Raw genomic sequence first — 22,255 nt, 5'->3', positions numbered from 1 at the left:
CTTTATAAAATTGATGGATTTCAACTATTATGAACAGATCACTTGACATAGAAAATATGAAAACACATTTTAATCTGCTTAAATTTTGATAATTTCAAAAGCCTGGTCAGATCTGAAATAAAGTCGTGAGGAATCAATACAGAATTTGGCCAATTTGCATTATCAAGCTTCTCCGCCATTTAGCTCACAGCTAATCTGATTGTGGCCTTAACTATACTTTCCTGCCAGCTCCCCATAATCCTTGACTCTCTTGTTCTATCAAAATCTGTCTGACTCAGGCTGAATGTATTCAATGATCCAAATTCCTCTGTTTTCCTGTGGAAAAGAATTCCAAAGATTACCAACCCTCTGAGAGAAGAAATTCTTCCTTCTCCTCTGTCTTAGTTGGATGACCCCTTATTTTTACACTAGACCCTCAAGTTCTAGACTCCCCCTGAAGAGAAATATCCTCATAGTATACACCCTGTCAAACCACCTTAGAATCTTGTGCTTTGCCAAAATCACCTCTGATGTCTCTAAACTCCAAGGAGCATAGGACCAATCTGTTCAATCTTTCCTCAAAAGACAACCGCGCCATCCTGGGAATTGACCTGGTGACCCACTTATCCCAATCGCGTGTTTCCTGTTAGTTAGCCTACCTAGTTATGTCAATATATCACCCCCAACACAAACTTCTTTCTTTAACAGTAACCTTTTATGTGGCATCTAATAGAATGCCTTTTGGAAATCAAATACACCACATCTACTGGTAACTCTTTATCCACCCTGCTTTTTACATCCTCAAAGAACTATTATATTTGTCAAACACCACTTCCCTTTCACAAAATCACATTGGCCCCGCCTGATCACATTAAGTTTCCAAAGTATCCTGTTATTATTTCCATACAGGATTTTAGCATTTTCCCAATGACAGATGTTAGGCTAACTGGCCTATAATTTCCTGCTTTCTGTCTCCCTCCTTGAATAAAGGTGTTACATTTTTAATTTTTCAATCCACTCAGACCTTTCCAGAATCTAGAGAATTTTGGAAGAATACATCTGATGTTTTCACAATCTCTACAGTAATTTCTTTTAAAACCCTAGGATGCAGAGTATCATGTCCAGAGGACTTGCCAACCTTTAGTGGCATTAGTTTTCCTACTGCTTTTTTTTCTAGTGACTGTGATTGTTTTAAGTTCCTCCATCTCTTTTGCCTCTTAATTTCCTTGGGATACTTCTAGTGTTTTCTTCTGTGAAGACAGAAAATGCTTGTTCAAAATTTTTGTAATTTTCTTGTTTCCTGTGATTACTTCATTGTTTGTTCTCTTTTTATATATACCCGTTGAAGCTTTCACTCTTTTTTTTAATATTTCTCCTTAATTTTCTTTCTTCAATTTCTTTATAATTTTTGTTGTCGTTCTTTGCTGGTTGCTAAAATTTTCCCAGTCTTCTGGTCTACCACTAACCTTTGCAGCATTGTACATCTCTTCTTTCAATTCGATTTCAATCTTAACTTCCTTAGTTAGCCATTGAGGGTGCATCGTTGTTGTAGAATCTTCATTTCTCAGTGGAATGTATCTTTGAGTTATGCAATATCTCCTTAAATCATAAGAACATAAGAACATAAGAAATAGGAGCAGGAGTAGGCCATCTGGCCCTTCGAGCCTGCCCCGCCATTCAATAAGATCATGGCTGATCTGTCGTGGCTCAGTTCCACTTTCCGGCCCTCTCCCCATAATCCTTAATCCCCTCTCTTATCAAAAACCCATCAACCCGCTTCTTGAAAATATTTAGCGAGGCAGCCTCCACCACTTCAACGGGTAGAGAATTCCAGAGATTCACCACCCTTTGAGTGAAGAAGTTCCTCCTCAACTCCGTTCTAAAACGCCCCCCCTTTATCTTGAGGCTGTGCCCCCTAGTCCTACTGTCTTTTTTGAGCGGGAAGAGTCTCTCCACCTCTATCCTATCCATCCCATTCATCATCTTATACGTCTCAATGAGATCTCCCCTCATTCTTCTAAACTCCGAGTACAAGCCTAGTTTATTCAGCCTCTCCTCATAGCTCAACCCCCTCAACTCCGGTATCAGCCTAGTAAACCTCCTCTGCACTCCCTCCAAGGCCAAAATATCTTTGCGCAGGTGCGGCGCCCAAAACTGCACACAGTACTCCAGCTGCAGCCTCACCAATGCCCTATACAGCTGCAGCAAGACCTCCCTACTTTTATATTCAATCCCCTTCGCTATGAAGGCCAGCATCCCATTTGCCTTCCTGACCACCTGCTGCACCTGCAGGCTGGGTTTTTGCGACTCATGCACAAGGACCCCAAGGTCCCTCTGCACCGTCGCCTGCTGCAGTTTTTCGCCCCGTAAGTAATAGTCATCTTTCCTTTAAACCTATTTTCCTATTTGACTTGGCCAACTCTGTCATCGTACCCTTGTAGTTACATTTATTTAACTTTAATCTATTTATCTGTGAAATTCCCTGCCCAGTGAAGCAGTTGAGGTTACCTCATTGCATGTTTTGAAGGCAAAAATAGATTTTTAAATAGTATAGGAATTAAGGGTTATGATGAGCGAGTGGGTAAGTGGAGCTGAGTGCATGGAAAGATCAGCCGTGATCATACTGAATAGTGGAGCAGGCTCGAGGGGCCAAATGCTACTCTTGCTCCTAGTTCTTATGTTCTTAATGCTCTGGATTCAGTTTTGAATATCCATGTGGAATAACTGTGCAAAATTTCCATGCCTATTAGTTATCTGATCAGACTTGTGTAGAATTTGTTTTATGTTATTTATAACTCTTGGGAAAAATAATATTGCCAATGGGAAAATCTTGGGTTTGTACATGTGTGTATAATCCACACTGACGCTAGATAAGAATGAATTGTAGGAGGAGTCTATAAATTTAAATTGTATGATGAGAGAACCTTATTGAAAAGAATTTTTTGTCCCCATTTTTATCAGCAAATTGCTTTAATTGGCAGTAACTTTGTGGTTATTATGCTGTGGTAATCGTTATCTTTAATTGTTCAGTTTTAATTTTAGTACAAAAAGCAGTGCAATATCGCAATTGTTGAATTTACTCATAATTCTTAAGTTAATTCTCAAAGCTGTTGATTCTGTTCTGAAAACAGTAGCTTTGTGACATTTTATTATTTGAACTTAAATATTGTTGAAAAGAGAAACTTTTTGTCTAGCAGTCAGGACAAACACAAGAATACCACACTTCAAATTTCCACAAGTCTTGCATCTTTTTTTGAATTGCCTAGAAACATAGGAAGCCATTGATTTCCCCATTGCTTTACCGTGGCAGCATCTCCACCAGAGTAGACTTGTTTCAGTTGGCACCCTTTTCTCATGTGGTATAAATTGTTGTGATTGGTCGTTTGAAATTTGCCATTCTGTCATTTGTCCTGATGAGTGTAAGATGAAAAGTTTTGGCAATATATCTCCCTTTTAGCAGTTTTCATGTTTGAATTGGATCTGACATTTTGTTGGAAATGGCAACCATTTTTACAGCTTAAAAACTCTCCTGTAATAGCTAATGATGAATTTTGAACCCTTTTCAGTTGAAAAAACTGAATTTCAATTAAAGGAATTAATGTAAAGGCTGAATTTAAAAAATAAACATTTGAATAATAATCATTGCCAATTTGTATATAACAGATTTGCTGGACTGTTTAATTGACTTCTACAAACAGTGAAGGCTAGTGTGCTGTTTATGGACTATATGTAAAAGCTGCTTCAAGGAAACACAGATTGTTGTAACGTTCCATTGCTCTTATTTTTGCAAACCCAACACACTCCTCTTGTTGAAGCTCAGTGAACATGGCTACTGCACAGGACATGAACCAGATTCAATGGAGTTCAGCAGCCTTGGAGGCTGGGTAGCGACGAGGGCATCCGGCATGAAAAAAAATATCTACGGTAACATTGAAGATCTGGTGAGTATTTGAAACTGTGTAATTACATTGAATTTGATTGGCTACAATCAAGTGTAATCAAGCAGAACTTTAATATTTTAATTTGTTATCCAGGTGTAGCATTGATTGCTCATCTCCATTTGTCCAGACATGGCTATGTTGGGTTGCTGCCCTGAACCAGTTCAGACTTTATGTTGATATTCCCACAGTGAATTTAGCATCAAATAGCAGCATTTTGATTCAGCGATGATGAAAACATTGGGACAGGTATCTTGGTTAGGATGCTGTATGACTTGGAGGAATAATGATGGCTGTTCCGTGTCTGATCTTTATGAAGTTGTAGATCTGAAACAAATCTAAAACTGACTTGATATCTGCACATTCTGTCCTAAAATTCAAATTGGTCAGGGAATAATTAAAGTACCATTTGGATTATACTATTGTAAATGCCCATGTCAATAAATTGAAATAAAATATGACCCTGAAAAATTACTGAATAGTTGCTTGATGGTACAGAATTTGAATATTGCTCAAAAAGTGAGATGAGTTGCTGAGGCTTTTCATAGGGCACTCATCAAGACAAAGGCAAGAATGCCAAATTTCAAATGATTGCAACAACTTGTACTATGTGAGAAAAGGGACGCTGATCTGTTGGTGAATCTGGCTGAGGCGTTGCTAAGGAAAAAACAACAGCTTTTTGTAATAGGAAAAGTACAGACTGTATTCAACCATTCCGCACTTGAAAAACCCAGAACAAAATGTCTGCTGTCAGATGTGATTCCACTATTGGACCATACTTATTAAATAATCCTGAATGTGCTAATAACTACACTAACACTCAATTTAAGATAATCGGTTGAGCTCATAATGTGGCTCACTTACATTTGCTACAAGTAACCTACATTCATACACAGGATCCACTCTGAACAAAACAGAAAAATGTTCAAGCCTTGCACTTTTTGAATTAAGAGCTCCCAATTGCTTTATCCATGGCTATGCCTCAGTCAATTAGAATCAACTTACCAATTAATCAGCAGCATTTTTGTCGATGGTATAACTGGTTGTGATTATTTGAAATTTGGCACTCTTGTATTTGGCCCAGTAATTACAAGATGAAACATTTTAATAACCTGTTTTCCTTTTCAGTCATCACTGAATATCATATTTAACTTCACAATGTTTTCATGAAGTGGATCATAGCAAATAATTTGTGGCTTTCACTGTGTTAACAGGTTGTGCATATAAAAATGGTTACACCAAGGGGCATAGTAGAGAAAAGTTGTCAAGGTCCAAGAATGTCAACTGGCCCTGATATTTACCACTTCATTATGGGATCTGAAGGTACCATTTTAGTTTTACCCTGTGCAAGTTTCAATATGGGAAAATTAAATGAGTGAGTGAAAGGAATTGAAGAATATGTTAACAGGTGTGATGAGTTCATTGAGGCATAAACAGTGATGTAGATTTGTTGGGCTGAATGGCCTGTTTTGTGTAGTAAAATTCTGTAACAAGTGATTTGAGAGTGTCTTCTGCATGATAAATAGTTTTTAAAATTTGGTCTAACTTTTGCACATTGCTGACAGTTTAGATAACAGCATAATTCTGTTTCTGTTAATTTTGATAATAGCTGTGTTTGGGCAGCATGGAAAGCATTTAGCATAATGTGTTATTTTGAACATCTTCAGTGTCATCTTCTGTCCGATTTAGGGAAAAAATGTAAAATCCAATTTTGGACTTTTCCTGAATGCATAGGAGAACGTGATCAGTTCCTCCTTTCTCCTTGCTTTCTGTACTTGATTCCTGAACACATCTGGATCAATGTGCTAGGCAGGAGTTGGGAAAAACACCTGAGTCCGCATATCGAATTTGGGATGGAGCACACCAACGAAGACACCGCAGTAGTGGGTGGAGTAGGATCTATCAGAATCTTCCAGCTTCAATCTCATTGTAGAGGCCCGTCTTTCCCCTACAGGTGTTAATTCCATCTTATGAGGCTGTGTGGTTACCAGGAATCAAATTGAGAGAAAAGGCATGCGATATTGCAAAGAACAGTCGTAGGCCTAAAGATTGAACATTTTTGAACCACAAAAGGATGACCAAACAAAATTGGGAGAAAACAGTTTGAAAATAAACCAACAAGAAATACAAGAATGGATAGAAAGAGCTTCCTCAAGTTCATAAAAAGCAAGATAATAGCTGTAATAAACATTACTTCGTTAGAGGATAAGACTAGGGAATTAATAAAGGAAAATTAGGGAATGGCAGAGACTGTGAACAAGTGTTTTGTATTTGTCTTCATAAAAGATGACAATTGTAACCCAATAAAAGTAGAAAATCGGGCAGGAGAGAGGGAAGATCTTAACACAAAGCATTATCCCAAGAGAATGAGTACAAGGCCAATTAATAAAGACTGAGGACTAAAGGTTGACAAGTCCACTGCACCTGATGGCCTGCATCCTACGTTTTAAAGGCAGTGGCAGCAGAGATGGTGAATGCATTGATATTATCTTCCAAAACTTACTAGATTCTGAAAAGGTCACAGCTGATTGGAAAATTTAAAATGTAACACTTATATTCAAGAAATTAGAGACAGAAAGCAAGAAACCATGGATCTAACATCTGTCGTAGGAAAATGTTAGAATCTCTCATCAAGGAGATCCATGACAGTTAGAAAATCAATACAATTAAGCAGAATCAACACAGTTTCATGACATTGAAGTAGTAATACAGACGTATTGGACTTCCGGGTCGACAAAAGGAAATCAATAGGTGTCGGTATTTGGATTACCAATATGCATTTGATAAAGTGCTGCGTAAAAAGGTTGCTGCACGAGAAAGACTTTATGGTTTTGTTTTATATTAGTGTTGATAGAGAATTGACGCACTAGCAGAAAACATAGGCTGGAATTTTACCACCCTGCTTGCCACAGGAATTGCTGTGGACGAGTGGTGGACAATGGAAACCTCCACTGACCTCAGGTGGGATTTTATGGTTTCGGGATGAGTGAGGCTTTAAAATTCTGCCCAAACATCTGGATAAATGGGACATTTTGAGGTTAGCAATCTGAGTGGAATGCCACAGGGATCAGAGATGGGGCCTCAATTATTTATAATTTATATTAATGACTAGGATGAAGGGACACAAGTGTGTTGCAGTCAAATTTGATAACAGTTGTGAGGAGGACACTGAAATTCCAAATTAGATAAGTTAGTTGGCAGAAATCTGGCAGAGGAGTGTAGTGTAGAAAATGTGAGATTATACACTTGGCAGGGAGAATAGTAAAGCAAAATATTATTTAAATTTAGACTACACACTGCTACAGTAGAGAAAGATATGGGTGCCTTCGTATATGAAACACAATAAGTTAGTACACTGATGCAAGCATGTCGAATCAAAATTGTCCTTTATTGCATGAGTGTTAAGAATGAAAATAGGGAAGTCTTGCTACACTACAGGGTATGCACCTAGAGTACTACATGCAGTTTGATATCCTTATTTAAGGAGGGATATGCCCCCCTTGTATTTATTTGAGGATCTGGAGACAGGCAGCAGCACCTAAAAGAGTTACCCAATCTGTGGCTCCAGAGTGGGCTGTCCACATTCTGAGAAAAATCGAGATGTGCTTTATGGGAAAAGAGAGTGAGTTGATTGGTAAGTATTTTTCTCATTTATCAAAACTCAAATAATTTTGATAATTGTAATATTTTGTTCATAGTTGTAACATTTACCAGTAGTAGTAATGCTTATTAGATTGGCTGGTGAGTATTTCCTGCTTGCCTTCCAACTAGGGAATTTCAATGAGGTAAGTAGAAGCATATACAGGACCAGAGATGTTAAAATTTAATCAGTAAAATAATTGAATAAATACAATCGAGATGGCAGAATAGATGATGTGTAGTGTCTGCGGAATGTAGGAGCTCATGGGCACTTGTGTATTTCAAGGCAAAAACATCTGTGTGCAGCTGTGTGAACGTCAGCTCAGAATCATTGAACTGGAGACTACACTGCAACACATCAGGGAGGGGGATTGTTACCTGGACATTTTTTTACAGAAAACAGTCATATCCTTTAGGGTTGAGTCATCTGATTTGGTCTGTGATCAGGGACAGGAGGGTGTGACTGCGCATGAGGCAAGTAAGGGGATCCATAAGGTAAACGTGGAGGAACATCGGCCCTTGCAATTGTCCAGCAGATTCAAGGTTCTTGCAACTTGTCTGGTTGGGAGTGGGGACAGTAGGGTGCATGAGTGAACTGACCATGGCACTGTATAGGAAGCCATTCTGGCTGGTCAGCATTTATTGCCCATCCCTAATTGCCCTATAGAAGGTGGTGCACTGTCATCTTGAAACGCTGCTGCTCTCGAGTGAGTGGCACAAATGAGAGACTTGTTAGGCCATTTCAGTGGGCAGTTAAGATTGAACTATATTACTGTGGGTTTGGATTCACATATAGGCCAGACCAGGTATGAAGGGCTGATTTCCTTCCCTAAAGGGCGTTAGTGAACAAGTTGGGTTTTTCCTGGCAATTGACAATGCTTTCATGGTCACATTGACAGTATCCAGCAACACGATATGATTCAATGTGACAATGAGTGAGAGGGAATGAACTTGTTTTCAATAAATTCCAGTTGCTCTCGGGAGAATGGAAATCCACAGTAAACTGTCATCTGGCCAGTTAGCAACAATTCAACCTGACAATAATTAACGCCAGTAACGCTAATTAATCATCCCAACATCTGGCCAGATTCAGCCCATTCTAAACTTGGCTCAAATTCGGCACCCTTTCCTCCTCCTGTAGTCTGACTGGGCATCACCTCAATTGGTTATGTGGCCTGGAAGCCATTCGAAGAATTCCATGAAATGGGGTCTGCTAATGAGATTAGGTCTATTTCTGTGGGTGGGGGGGAAGGTTCCTGGCATAAGAGGTTAGGTGATACCTGAGCACGAGCTGAGTGGCTATCAATCAATCCTGATTTGCTGGAGTTTTGTGCTACCTGAGCATTGGGCTATGATTGGCTATCAATGGGTCCTGACTGACGTGGACCCAGAATGCTTTGTTTGGCCACCAGAATTTTGAGGGATTCTGGGGGAGTTTCCCAGCTACTCTGGGAGGATTGTCAACCTTAGCCAGTGTGCATGCCCATTTATTTGGCTTACTAATGACACTTTAGGTATGAGGAGTAGGAACTCCAAGGTTATGAAGGCTCCAACCCTGAATGTGACCTAGTACAGAAGTAAAGTACTGCAGATGCTGGAAATCTGAAATAGTAGAAAATGTTAGAAATGCTGATCAAGCTTAGCAGTTTACACTTCAGATTGATGTCCTTTTGTCTGACCTTTCATTAGTTCTGGTGAAAGGTCATTGACCTGAAACTTCAACTTCTCTCCCAAAAACTGTTGCTAGATCTGTTGACTTTGTGTAGCATTTTCTACGTTTATTCCTGACTGTTGCCTACTTGTAAGGCAATAACTAGAATCATGACTTACAAAGATTTTAGGAGTTCTGTTGTTTGCATTATGCCACTGAGCACTGCAATGCTGAAAATGAGCCATTGCTTGATGTCTGTGTAAAAAGGGTATCAGCAGTAGTTGTCATTGACTAATTGTATCTGTCTGCTTTTAGCAGAAGCTTTGGCTGTAGTCTGCCCTAGCCAAATCTTAATTGCTTTTTGTTTGCCTGTGTCCACCATTTCAGAATGGTGCTAGTGTCTTTCAGGCAATTTTGTTGAGAAAGACCAAAGAACCCAAAGCCCTGGTGGGGAACTTTCATCAGACATGTTCTCTAAAAAGATTTTTACTTTTGATATTTTTCAGTCTCCATTGTACGTGATTTTAGGCATAAATGCCAGGCAGTTGTACCCCATGGTTACAAATGTTGAGCATTTGGTATGTGTAGCTACCTGTTGGCTGCTTTGGGTTTGAAAATGCCCATAGTTTGCAGTGCCATATGTTGCATCACCAGAGTGAATGTGATCCCCTGCAAGGCAACAAAGTTGGTTGGAAGTCTGACAAGCCTCTGCTGATGACACTTTTCTCCTGGCCTAGTTAGATGTAGATAAGAATAGTTCAAGGATTGGGGGGATAACCCAATTTTTTTTTTGTCTTCCCTGAAGGGGAGCGGTGAGATACTTTTTCTGTGTTCTATTTGGCAGCTAGTGGTATCAAGTTTGGAAGCTTGCCACAAGGAAATAAAGTGCTGCTGACAGATTTATTCTGTTCTCTGTCATTATCTCTTTAATATATAATCCAGGGAGACTATATTTTTCTCCTATTTAAGTCTATAGTTTGCCAATTAGAGTTATTGTGATTGGAGTAATATTCTTGACCTTGTGGCATTGCAATATCTCACTTGCATAAACAATAAGTATGACCCTATTTTGCATAAATGGTATTTCAGGAAGGCATTGAAGTGACTAGATTGGAACGTTTTAACATTATTGATGGTAAATTGCTTACTTGGCACTCGTATGCAGTGACACAAATATTTGGATGTGCAGACTTAAATGCTGACAGTTTGAATAATTTTATTCTGTTAATGTTAAAATAATTGCCGTGTATAGCTGTCTTAATAGACCCAACATTCAAGCATTCTGAGGAAGCCGGTTAATGTACTATATAGAAAAACCTTGTATAATGTACTATGTGAATTAGACCAAAAGGGATATTATAGGAACTGTACATTCAGCTCGGAACTGAGTTAGTGGATGATACAAGGTTCTTTAACTGCTTAAAAAAACATTGTAATTCCTGTATACTTCCCCTTTTTTCAGATTATTTTCTCTCATTTCAGGAACACTTGGTGTAGTCACAGAAGTCACAATAAAAATCAGGGCTTTGCCTGAATATCAGAAGTATGGCTCTATTGTGTTTCCAAATTTTGAACATGGAGTGGCCTGTTTACGAGAGGTAGCCCGACAGGTAATTAATTAATTCTATATTCCTGCATATACCCGAACATTTACTCTAACTAAACAGCTATATTTGTACCCAGTACTGAACAATTGGAAATCTGGCATTTGCAGAATAAGTTTTGTCATCCCTTTTTGGGGGATTAGGAGTCATGTTTTATGGAGACATAGACAGCAATACAATGAATAATTTTAGTAATTTAACAAACACGGTGACCATAAGAACATAAGAAATAGGAGTAGGCCATCTAGCCCCTCAAGCCTGCTCCACCATTCAATAAGATCATGGCTGATCTGATAGTGGTTCAGTTCCACTTACCCACCTGCTCCCCCATAACCCTTAATTCCCTTATTAGTCAAAAATCTATCTGTGATTTAAACACATTTTAACGAGGTAGCCTCTACTGCTTCAATGGGCAGAGAATTCCAAAGATTCTCTATCCTCTGGGAGAAGTTGTTCCTCATCAGTTCCATTCTAAATTGACACCCTGTATTTTGAGGCTGTGCCCTCTAGCTCTTATTTCCGTTCTAAGTAGAAATAACCTTGCTGCTTCTACCCTGTTTAGTCCCTTCATTATCTTATATGTCTCTATAAGATCTCCCCTCTACCTTCTAAACTCCAGTGAGTACAGGCCCAGTCTACTCAATCTCTCTTCATAAGCTAACCCCCTCATCTCTGGAATCAACCTGGTGAACTTTCTCTGCACCCCCTCCAAAGCCAATATATCCTTTCTTAGATAAGGGGACCAAAATTGTACACGGTACTCCAGATGTGGCCTCACCAGTACCCTGTACAATTGCAGCAAGACCGCCCTGCTTTTATAGTCCATCCCTCTCGCGATAAAGGCCAACATTCCATTTGCCACCTTGATCATCTGCAAACTGAGTTTTTGTGATTCGTGCACAAGGACTCCCAGGTCCCTCTGCACAGTAGTATGTTGTAATTTTTCGCTATGTAAATAATAGTCCTTTTTACTATTATTCCTTCCAAAGTGGATAACCTCAGACTTACCAATGTTATACTCCATGTGCCAGATCCTTGCCCACTCACTTAGCCTTTCCAAATCTCACTGCAGACTGTGTCCTCCACGCAATTTGCATTCCCACTCATCTTTGTATCATCCACAAACTTTGTTACCCTACACTTGGTCCTCTCCTCCAGATCATCTATGTATATGGTAAACAGTTGAGGCCCCAGCACCGATCCCTGTTGCTCGCCAGCACTCACCGACTGCCAACCAGAAAAGCACCCATTTATTCCGACTCTCTGATTTCTGTTAGCCAATCCTCAATCCACACTAACGCTTTACCCCCAACTCCGTGTACCTTTATCTTATGCAGCAACCTTTTGTGAGGCACTTTATCGAACGCTTTTTGGAAATCTAAATACACCACATTCACTGGTTCCCCTCTGTCAATCGCACTCGTTATATCTTCATAAAATTCCAGTAAATTCATCAAACATGACTTTCCCTTCATGAATCCATGCTGTGTCTGCTTGATTAAACCATTCTTTTCCAGGTGTCCTGCTATTTCTTCCTTTAATGATAGATTCCAGCATTTTCCCAACTATGGATGTTAAGCTAACTGGCCTGTAGTTACCCACCTTTTGTCTACCTCCCTTTTTAAACAGTGGCATTACATTAGCTGTTTTCCAATCAGCTGGCACCTCCCCAAGTCCAGCGAATTTTGATAAATAACAACTAATGCATCTACAATTACTTCTGCCGTTTCTTTTAGTACCCTGGGATGCATTCCATCTGGACCCAGGGAATTGTCTACCCGACCATGCGAGCAATCCACGCTTTACAGTTGGAACTGTGCCGCATGACAGATTTATCTTGTGCATCAGTGTAAATGTGTAACTGTTGTGCTGAAGACAGTTTCCCTTGAGAATCTTATGCTGTGAACCAGTTGCATTCAAATTCCAAATTGAAGTGGGTGATTAAATCGAATTTAAAAGATGATGCTCTGGTCACCAGTACATTCCATTTATATATATTTATTTATGCAGTCCTTAATGTTAATCATCCATCATGGTATTCCTTTTCTATCTGTACTCGTGAAGGTACTTCCAGTATTCTCTCTCATTTCCTCATCATACAAAAATTGGTGATGGATGTGATATTCCCTTGCTTAACAGTAAATTGCCTTTGTATTGCTGCTCTTTTACAAAAAAAAGTTCCAAGGCTTATATGGATAATAGGAATAGAAGTGCTTTGAGCCTGTTGAACCATGGTTCTTGTAACTTAATTTACCTGTCTTGATTACTTTTACCCTCACACCCTTGCTGTCACAGTTTTGAAATGTTAAGCTGATTGAAAGGCCCTAACGAAAGGAATGGAGACTTTTGTGGGGAAGCATATTATAAATATTACAAAATTATGTATAGATGGAGTTAAGGCATGAAGAGATTTAAAGATGACGGTGACTGTATTAAACTCTAAAAGATGTAGAGGAAATTTGGGAAAAACTGGACGGAGATGTTGGGTGGGTAGGACTTCGGGATAGGATGCAAATCCGAGTTTGTGGCAGGAATCATGGGGAATGGCTTCAGTCCTTCAATTATTTAGCTGGAGAAAATTGAGATTAGTCAAAGACTTAGTATTTGGAAAAACAGTTTGGCATTACAAAGGTAGAGGAGGGATCAAGCAACATTGTGGAAAAATTGTGTTTGGAGTTGTCAGCATGCATGTGGGAGTTAACCCATGTCTGCTGATGCAGTTGACAAAGGATAACATGGATGAGGAAGAGGAGATGACTCCTTGGGTCATGTGGAGATAATGGGCAGGAACCTCAACCATTCCTGCTATCATTGGATGGTTGAGAGTGGAATCAAGCAAGAGCAATCCCAATATGTTGGGCAAATAAAAACACACTGTAGGAGGAGTATGGTGTGATAGATGAAATTTAACATGGAGAATTATGAAGTGATTAATTTTGTTAGGAAAAATAATGAAAGGGAATACAAGATAAAGCCTACTGTTCAAAAGGGAAGGAAGGAGCAGAGGGTCCTGGGGATTTCTGTGCACAAATCATTGAAGGTGGCAAAGCAAGTTGAGAAAACAATTCAAAAAGCAAATTGAACCCTAACATTATAAATAGAGGGATTGAGTACAAAAGCAAGAAAATTGTGGATTTTTTGAAACATTTGGTTTGGGTTCATCTGAAAGATTGTATTCAGTTGTGGGTTGCACATTTTAGGAAAGAGGCTAAAGGGTTTAGAGACAGCGTAGAAAAGATTTACCAAATGGTTCTAAGGATGAACGACTGTAGTTATGGATAGATTGTCAAAGCTACAGCTACTCTTTTTGCAAGAGTGAAGATGGAGAAGACGTGATACAGTTGCTCAAAATCATGAGGGGTCTATTCAGAGCAGATAGAAACTGTTTCCCTTAGCAGAAGGATAAACACCAAGGGAAGCCAATTTAAGATGATTAGGTAAAGAGTCAGGCGACATGAGGAAAAGCTTAATGCAGCGAATGATGAGATCTGGAATGCACATCCTGAGCATGGTGGAGACAGGTTTTAAGTGGCCTTAAATGGGAATCAGATTGTTTGAAAAGAGAGGATTTGCTCGGTCAAGGAGAAAAGGCAGAGAAGTACACAGATACAACAAACCAAATGGTAATCATCTGCACTGTTATGATGATTCTACATGTGAAAAGGCCATCAACTGCTGTAACCTGGGTCTCTACCTTTGTTGTCTTGAAACTCGATGCTTCCAATGTTCTGGGCATTCTTCACCCTCTATAAACTGTAGTACATTCAAACTTTGCTTGTATTGTATCAAGCTGGGTGCTAGGTAAGATGCAATGCTTTTAAGAAGTTCTTCACAAGTTAAATTGTAGATTGGAATATAATCAGAGAATGCTGGAAATATATAGATCAGTTGAAGAGAAAGGATTGGTTACATAATTTCTGGTCATGAATTGTCTTTTCATAGTCGTTCATTGATTTGCTGTGCATTTCTCTTTTTTGTTTCGAAAAGAAGTTTGTGCTTAAGAACTGGTATGATACTAGGTCCAATGCTGAAGTATTGTACCAAAAATTGAAATATTGTATATTTTGCATGAGTAAAACCACAAATTTCTTGCCCCTCAAAATCAGCATGTTTATTTTGATATCTGTGGGAATTTGCTTTACATTTTCATTTCTGCAGAGATGTGCCCCTGCATCAATTCGTCTAATGGACAATACACAGTTCCAGTTTGGTAAGCAGATATGAAGTCTTGAAATAGATTTTTATTTGCAATGGTATACATTAATTTTTAAGTTTGTATTTTAGTTTATTGTATGACCTATGGACTTAAGGATGTAATAATTCAGTACTACATGAATTGACATTGAAAGCATAAGGCTGAGATTGCCAAGTTAAATGATACTGTCAAACATAATGCATATTGTTGATTTATCAGGAATCCTTTTTATTTCTGTTTTGTTTTAGCCATGGGCTAGAATTGTGGCTAAATCCAATTAATTACATTGACAAAGCTCCAGTTATGCTCTTTTAATAAATACATATTTTCTTTAATAAAAAAAATTGTTATTGCTCTCATCTCTGGATTTGAGCCTTCAGTTCCAAAATGTAAAGCCAATCTAGCCATTTCAGTTACAAGTATCTTCTTTGAATAGTAGATATTAATCCATTGAAATCTGTCTTGAGGCTGTGCAGTGGCTCATTACGATCCTAACTTAGTTTTGTTGACTTAAATTGCAATCTGTTGAGATTGCCTGAAGTCAGATCCAGCACTGGTTGCAGAGGGTTCAAGATATTTAAGGGTGGAATTTTAAGGATGGAGAGGGATTGGTGCTTGCCAGCCTGACTGTCAAATTCTCGCTGCCATGTGATTGGAAGTGGGCAGGACTTCCATCTGCCCTTGGAAAAAAAATTGCGCGCACACACACACACCCCCCACCTATAATGGGGATAATTGTAAATGTCACTTTCCTACCCTACTTACTCCACCAACCTAAAAATTGATGCTGGATGGGAAAAGGTCATAGGTTAGGTAAATGGGTGAGTTTCCTATCCAAGACTTTGCCTGCCCTAGTGTAAAATCGCATCTGGGTTTGGGTGGTAGGTTCTCTGGGGACAGGAAAGCCTGTCCATTCAATTTTGCACTGCCCCTCAAACGTCAAACTGCTGATCATTTGTTGAATTGGTTTCTACATTTGTTGTTTAAAGGACTCTCTATGGTTTGTTAATTTATGCCTCCAGATCAATGCAGTGTTAAGCACTGTATGACTGTAATCTCTGCAAAGTTTCTGAATTTTTTCCACTTCATAAAATAATAAAATTGTGTGTGTGTGTGTAAATTGTTACCAACATACATAAAGGAAAAAAAGTGATCAGGCAATCCGTTAGACACTGCATTCACAAACGCCATATTCTCCTGTTATAAGTGACGTGACTACTGGTGTGAACAGCTTTTTGTATATTGAATAAGAGCTTTGCAGGTATGATATAAAATGGCAAATGTCATAAATGAATACATAAAACCATTCAATAGTTACAGAATACTGTGTTTCAGCTACTGAGTCTACATTACTACCAGATTCTACCCAATCTGAATAATCCATAATGACGAAATAATCAGTTTTCTGTTACTTTTTACTTAAACTATAATAATGGAGATTTTCAATTATCCTGCGTTGTAGTTTTACAAAACAGCAGGGGCCCAAAATTGCTCCGTGTTCTATCACTATGGAGCAAAACTACTGCATGTGAGCACTAAGTGTTTAAAATGTCAACTTCATTTCAGTAATGGATGGTATTGTCTGATTGAGATTGGTGAGAAGAGGTTCACTGAACAAATTAACTCCAAGTTCATGTTTTTGATTTTGTTTTGCTTTTGTCTAAGTAATTAAAAGCTGCGCAAAATAGCTTAAAGGATCAAGGCAGGCTGCAGAAGGATTTGGAAATGTTAGGAGAGTAGACGAATAAGCGGCAGGTGGAATACAACATAGGAAGGTGTGAGGTTATGCACTTTGGTAGGAAGAATAGAGGCATAAACTATTTTCTAAATGGAAAGAGAATTCAGAATTGGAAGTGCACCGGGGCTTGGGATTCTATTAAGGTTAACTTGCAGGTTGAGATGGTAGTTAGGAAGGCAAATGCAATGTTAGCATTCATTTTGAGAGGACTAGAATACAAAAGCTGAGGCTTTATAAGGCTCTGGTCAGATGCATTTGGAATATTGTGAGCAATTTTGGACCCCCATATCAAAGGAAGGAGGTGCTGGTCTTGGGGAGGCTTCAGAGGAGTTCACGATGATTCTGAGAATGAAAGTCTTGACATATGAGGAGTGTTTGAGGACTCTGAGTCTGTATGCAATGGGGTTTGGAACAATGAGGTGGAACGGGGGGAATATCATTGAAATTTACAGAATTCTGAAAGGCGTGGATAGAGTGGACGTGGAGATATTATTTCCATTAGTAGGAGAGACTAGGATCCGAGAGCGTAATCTCAAACTAAAGGGATGAACCGAGATGAGGAATTTCTTCAGCCAGAGGGAGGTGAACATGTGAAATTCATTGCTACAGAAGGCTGTGAAGGCTAAGTCATTGAGTGTATTTAAGGCAGGTTCTTGATTGGTAAGGGGTTTAGATGTTATGGGGGGAGCAAGAGAATGAGGTTGAGAAACATATCAACCGTGATTGAATGGCAGAGCAGACTTGATGGATCAAATGGCCTAATTCTGCTCCTATATCTTATAGTCTAAGTGTTGTTGGGAGAACAGTTAGGAACAGTGACCATAGCATCAAAAATGTTCAGATTAGCCATGTTAAAGGACAAGGAGCAATCTAGTGTTTAAAAAAAAGGAAGAGAATTTCAGTATATTAAAAATGAATCTTTCCCAGATAAATCTGCATCAATGACAGGGAGGCTAAACTGTAACGGATCAGTAGACTGCCTTTAAAGAGGAGATGGTTCAGCTATAATCACGATACATTCCCACAAGAGAATAAGTAGGGTCACCAAAGCCAGAGCTTCCAAGATGATGAAAGAGATAGAAAGTAAGATGAAACTCAAGAGTGCGTATTACAGTTTATAGTTTAATAACACGTGGCTACCAGATTGAATTGAGATGAAGTTCAGAGGGGAAGTGAAAAAGAAAATTGTGTCAAGGAAAGAGGCGAAAAAAAGGTACAATCAACATATAGATAAATCTAAAGGTCTTCTGTCAACATAAATAACAAAAGGATAGCAAGAGGAGGGCACGATCACCAAAAAAGGAGACCTGAACATGGAGGCAAAGAGTATGGTTGAGGCGCTAAATGAGTAATTGGCATCTGTTTTTACCAAGGACGATGATGCTGCAAAAATCAATGGCAATGGTGGTGCAGGATGGGCTAAATAAACATTGATAAAGAGGATGTATTAGAAAATCATGCTGTATTTAAAGTTGGAACCAAATAGGAGGCATCTGAAATGCTGAGGGAAACAAGAATGGAAGTTGAGGAAGGACTGGCTACAATCTTGCAATCTTTATATTGAGGTGGTCCCAGAGGATTGGAGAATTGCAAATATCCCTGTTCAGAGATGTCTCAGGACAAGTTCAACAAATACAGGGCAGCTAGTTTAACCTCTGAAGGGAAGCTTTCAGAAACGATAATCCAAGACAAAATTAGCAATCTCGTTTAATGCAGATTAATTAAAGAAAGCCAGTACAAGATTTGTTAAAGGCAAATTGTGTTTAAGCAACTTGATTTTTTTTATTATCATGAGGCGACAAAGCGTGTTGATGAGAACAGTGCAATTAATAATGTTATAAACGTTCATGTTCAAGTGTTTGATAAAGTGCCACCGTAACAGGCTTGCCAGCAAAGTTGGAACCCAGGAATAAAGGGGACATGGGTATGAGGTTGGCTGAGGAGCAGGAAATCGAACATGGTGAATAGTTGTTTTCTTTAGACCAGGGTAAGGTATACCTTTGTGTTCCTCAGGGGTTGGTACTGGGACCACTGTTTTTCTTGATACATATTCATGATTTGGACACAGCATGATTTCAAAATTTGCAAATGATGCAAAATTTGGAAGTGTAGAAGTGAAGAAGACAGCAATGTACTCCATCAGGACATAGGCTGGTGGAATGGCTGGACAAGTGGCATATGAAATTTAAAGCAAGGAACTGTGAACTGATGGATTTTGGTAGAGAAAAAGCACTCAGCTAATTGGAATCAGACCTGGCACAAAGGAAAATGGTTCTGGCTGTTGGAGCTCAATCATCTCAGTCCCAGGACGTCACTTCAGGAGTTCCTCACAGTGATGTTCCAGGCCCAACCATCTTCAGCTGCTTCATCAGGGACCTTCCATCATTAGGTTGGAAGTGATAATGTTTGACGATGATGGAATAATTTTCAGCATTCGTGACTCCTCAGATATTGAAGTAGCCTATATCCAAATGCAACGTGACCTGGACAATATCTGGGCTTGGACTGACACGTGGCAAGTTAACTTTTGTGCCACACATGCCAGACAATGATCATCTCCAATGAGAGAGAGTTCAACCATCATCCCTTGATATTCAGTGGCATTGCCATCACTGAATGCTGTATTATCATTGTCCTTCAGGATAAAGCAGGCTTCTTGATTGGCACCCTATCCACAAATATCCACTCCCTCTCCATCATGCAGTGACAACACCGCCTGCCACCTACAAGATGCACTGTAGGAACTCACCGAGGCTTCTCAGACAGCGTCTTCCAAACCTAACATTGCTACCATATAGGAAGACACAGGCAGCAGACACATGGGCACACCACGAACTGGATTTTTCCCTCCAAGTCACCCACCATCCTGACTTGGAAGTTAATCGCTGTTCCATCACTGCCACTTGGTCAGAATCCTAGAACTCCCTCCCTAACACAGTGGGTATGTCAATACCACATGGACCTCAGTGGTTCAAGAAGGCAGCTCATCACCACCACCTCAAGGACAGTAGGGTTGAGCAATAAATGCTGGCCTGGCCAGTGATGCTGAAGTCACATGAATCAATAAAAAATATGGGAAAAAAAGATAGGTAATGTAAACTAAAGGGTGAAATTCTAAAGGGTTGCAAGAGCACTGAGGCCCAAGTGCACAATTTGGCGCAAATAGACAAATTGGATCCTGGGTTTTCTAATTGGAGGCATAGAATACGAAAGCAAATACTTACTATGAAACACTGGTTTGATCTCAACTAGAGTACAATATCAAGTTTTGTACACTATGCAATAGCAAGGATGCAAAGGCTTTAGAGAGTGAAGAAATGATCTATTGGAATGGTTCTGGGGCTGAGGAGCTTCAGTTATATGGCTCAGTTGGAGAAGATAGGATGATTGCTCTTTTAGAAAGAGTAGGTTTGATAGAGATGCTGAAAATCTTGGACACAGACAAAGTAGATCGAGAGCAACTTTTCCCCGTAAATGGAAGGGTGGGTGTATCAGAAGACATAATGACTGATAAAATATTCAAAGGCAGCATGAAGAGAAACTTCTTTATTTAGGGATGTGGATATTTGCACAAAAGGAAAAGATGTGGTTTGTACACGTTGACTCAAGCTAACACACAGCAGGTTTTATTGAAAGAGATATTCTTGGCTCTTCACAGAATACAAAACAAAGTAAAACAGCAGCCTGTGCAAACACCCTAGTGACATCACCATCAAATCATGTGATCAACTCTTAAATGAACCTGCAACCAGTTTAAATATATAACACAAACGTGGTTTTAGAAGTAGAGTTATTACTTTGGGTACCATCAATGCTCGCACCTAAAATTGTATTGAGAAGTCTTCACCTGCCCCTGTTTCTAGTTGCTAATTTGCATATCATGAATACAACATCTCCCACAAACCAGCAATCAGCAGTGTTTTAAAACTTAATTTAAAAAATGTCATCTTTCAAGAAATGTTCCTTGTGGATTTATAAGTGATAACTTGGTGCTGTTTAATTAATACAGCTGAAAATGAGTTTACCAAAAAAAAGGATTTTTAACTCCATGCAATACCATGCAAAATACTATTTTGAGTTGTTAAAAATGGTAATAGACCAAAACATTTTCTAGTTGGATACAGTACAATAGTGAGCTTCTAAAAAAAATGCATAACATATGTATTGGTGTCACTGCAGCCAATAGTTGTTAAATGTTTTTTGAACCTTCTCAAAGGGCCTTTTTTTTAAAGAAGTGCAGTTATAGGAAGCTCCAGTGCTGATGGTTCACCTCAGGGCAAGGCCAGTTTTTGTGAGCCTGCTTCTAACACATTGTCTTAATGCTGTTGTGAAAGATTGTGGAAACTCATTGCATTAAATTTACATTTAATTCTTTTGCACGTTATGCTAAAATACTGGGCTGGAATGTTTAAATAGACTGAAAAGCTGATTAATCTCTAACTGCTCACTACCTGTACTATTTAAGGTTGAGCTAAGCAATGATTAACTCCGAATGTTACATTACTGAAATTTCAATCAGTGCAGTATATTTAAAACATAGGTGATTGACATGTCTCAGTTAATGAACATGAGTATTGTTTTCATCAATGTCGGCTTTTCAGGTACTGTAATAGTTAGGCAGACAAAAATGGTTTTTAAACTTTAATGTGTCTTTTGTCCCTATGAATGATTATTCCTTTAAGTATTGTTGTATTTGTATTTTCTGGACATTGCCAGAATATAATTAATACTAGGTAAAGTATTACTTTGAGGAAGACTTGGAGACCAATAATGAACAATGTCCAAACAAATAATATGAATTAGGAGAATGGAGCTTTATCAAATTTATAATTTTTTGTGCTTCCTTGAAGGTTTGTAATATTTCATTTATGACAATTTTATAAGCATTTTTGTGTTCAGTTCTTGCAAATTGTCAGCTAAGTGTTCCCAATCAAATGGAAAAGCTGCAATTGTCAAAGTTCATTATCAGCACTGTAAATATGTTGGTCAAATTATCAGCCCATGTAGATGTGATTTAAAATCCAAATGAATGTTGCATTTCCAACTAAAATATAATTTTTCAAAACAGGACATGCACTAAAACCACAAGTGGCCTCAATTTTTACTTCATTTTTGGATGGACTGAAAAAGTTCTACATTACTAAGGTATGTTCAGCTTTTCAGTCTTAACATTGTAAAGTAATTCTAAATAAATTAGAAAAATAACATAGGAATAACTCAAGGAAGCTAAGATTTCAGCCATGATGTTGAAATCATTATGCAGCTTTTGTCAAAATTGTTGGGATATTTGTAAATCGCCATCAAGAATAACAATTTAAGGTGAGTCAGATGGTCTCACCTTCTGCTCACCATTAACCTTACTAAAAGGTAATAATTTGCTTTCATTGCATATAGTATGGTATCCAATGACCTTGTTGTCACAAAATCCCCTTTAGTGCACATCCACATCCAGCCCATTTTTATGTTGATGTGGTAAATGTGAACTTTCAAAAGGCATTTAATAAAGTTCCA

General features: G+C 38.7%; 1 protein-coding gene across 2 annotated transcripts in view; it reads left to right on the top strand.

Annotated features, from left to right (window-relative positions):
- Nucleotides 1-22,255, top strand: part of agps (alkylglycerone phosphate synthase) — a 136,848-nt gene that overhangs the window by 82,217 nt on the left and 32,376 nt on the right. For both annotated transcript variants that reach the window (XM_080198912.1, XM_080198913.1), the window contains exons 9-13: nucleotides 3,795-3,920; nucleotides 5,132-5,240; nucleotides 10,690-10,817; nucleotides 14,970-15,021; nucleotides 21,813-21,889. In XM_080198912.1, coding sequence (XP_080055038.1) covers nucleotides 3,795-3,920; nucleotides 5,132-5,240; nucleotides 10,690-10,817; nucleotides 14,970-15,021; nucleotides 21,813-21,889 — 492 coding nt within the window. The remainder of the gene's footprint in view (nucleotides 1-3,794; nucleotides 3,921-5,131; nucleotides 5,241-10,689; nucleotides 10,818-14,969; nucleotides 15,022-21,812; nucleotides 21,890-22,255) is intronic.

This window comes from Carcharhinus amblyrhynchos, chromosome 11 (assembly GCF_965287045.1).
Source record: "Carcharhinus amblyrhynchos chromosome 11, sCarAmb.v2.hapA, whole genome shotgun sequence".
Classification (NCBI taxonomy): domain Eukaryota; kingdom Metazoa; phylum Chordata; class Chondrichthyes; order Carcharhiniformes; family Carcharhinidae; genus Carcharhinus; species Carcharhinus amblyrhynchos.
This window is presented reverse-complemented; position numbering and strand designations above follow the sequence as displayed.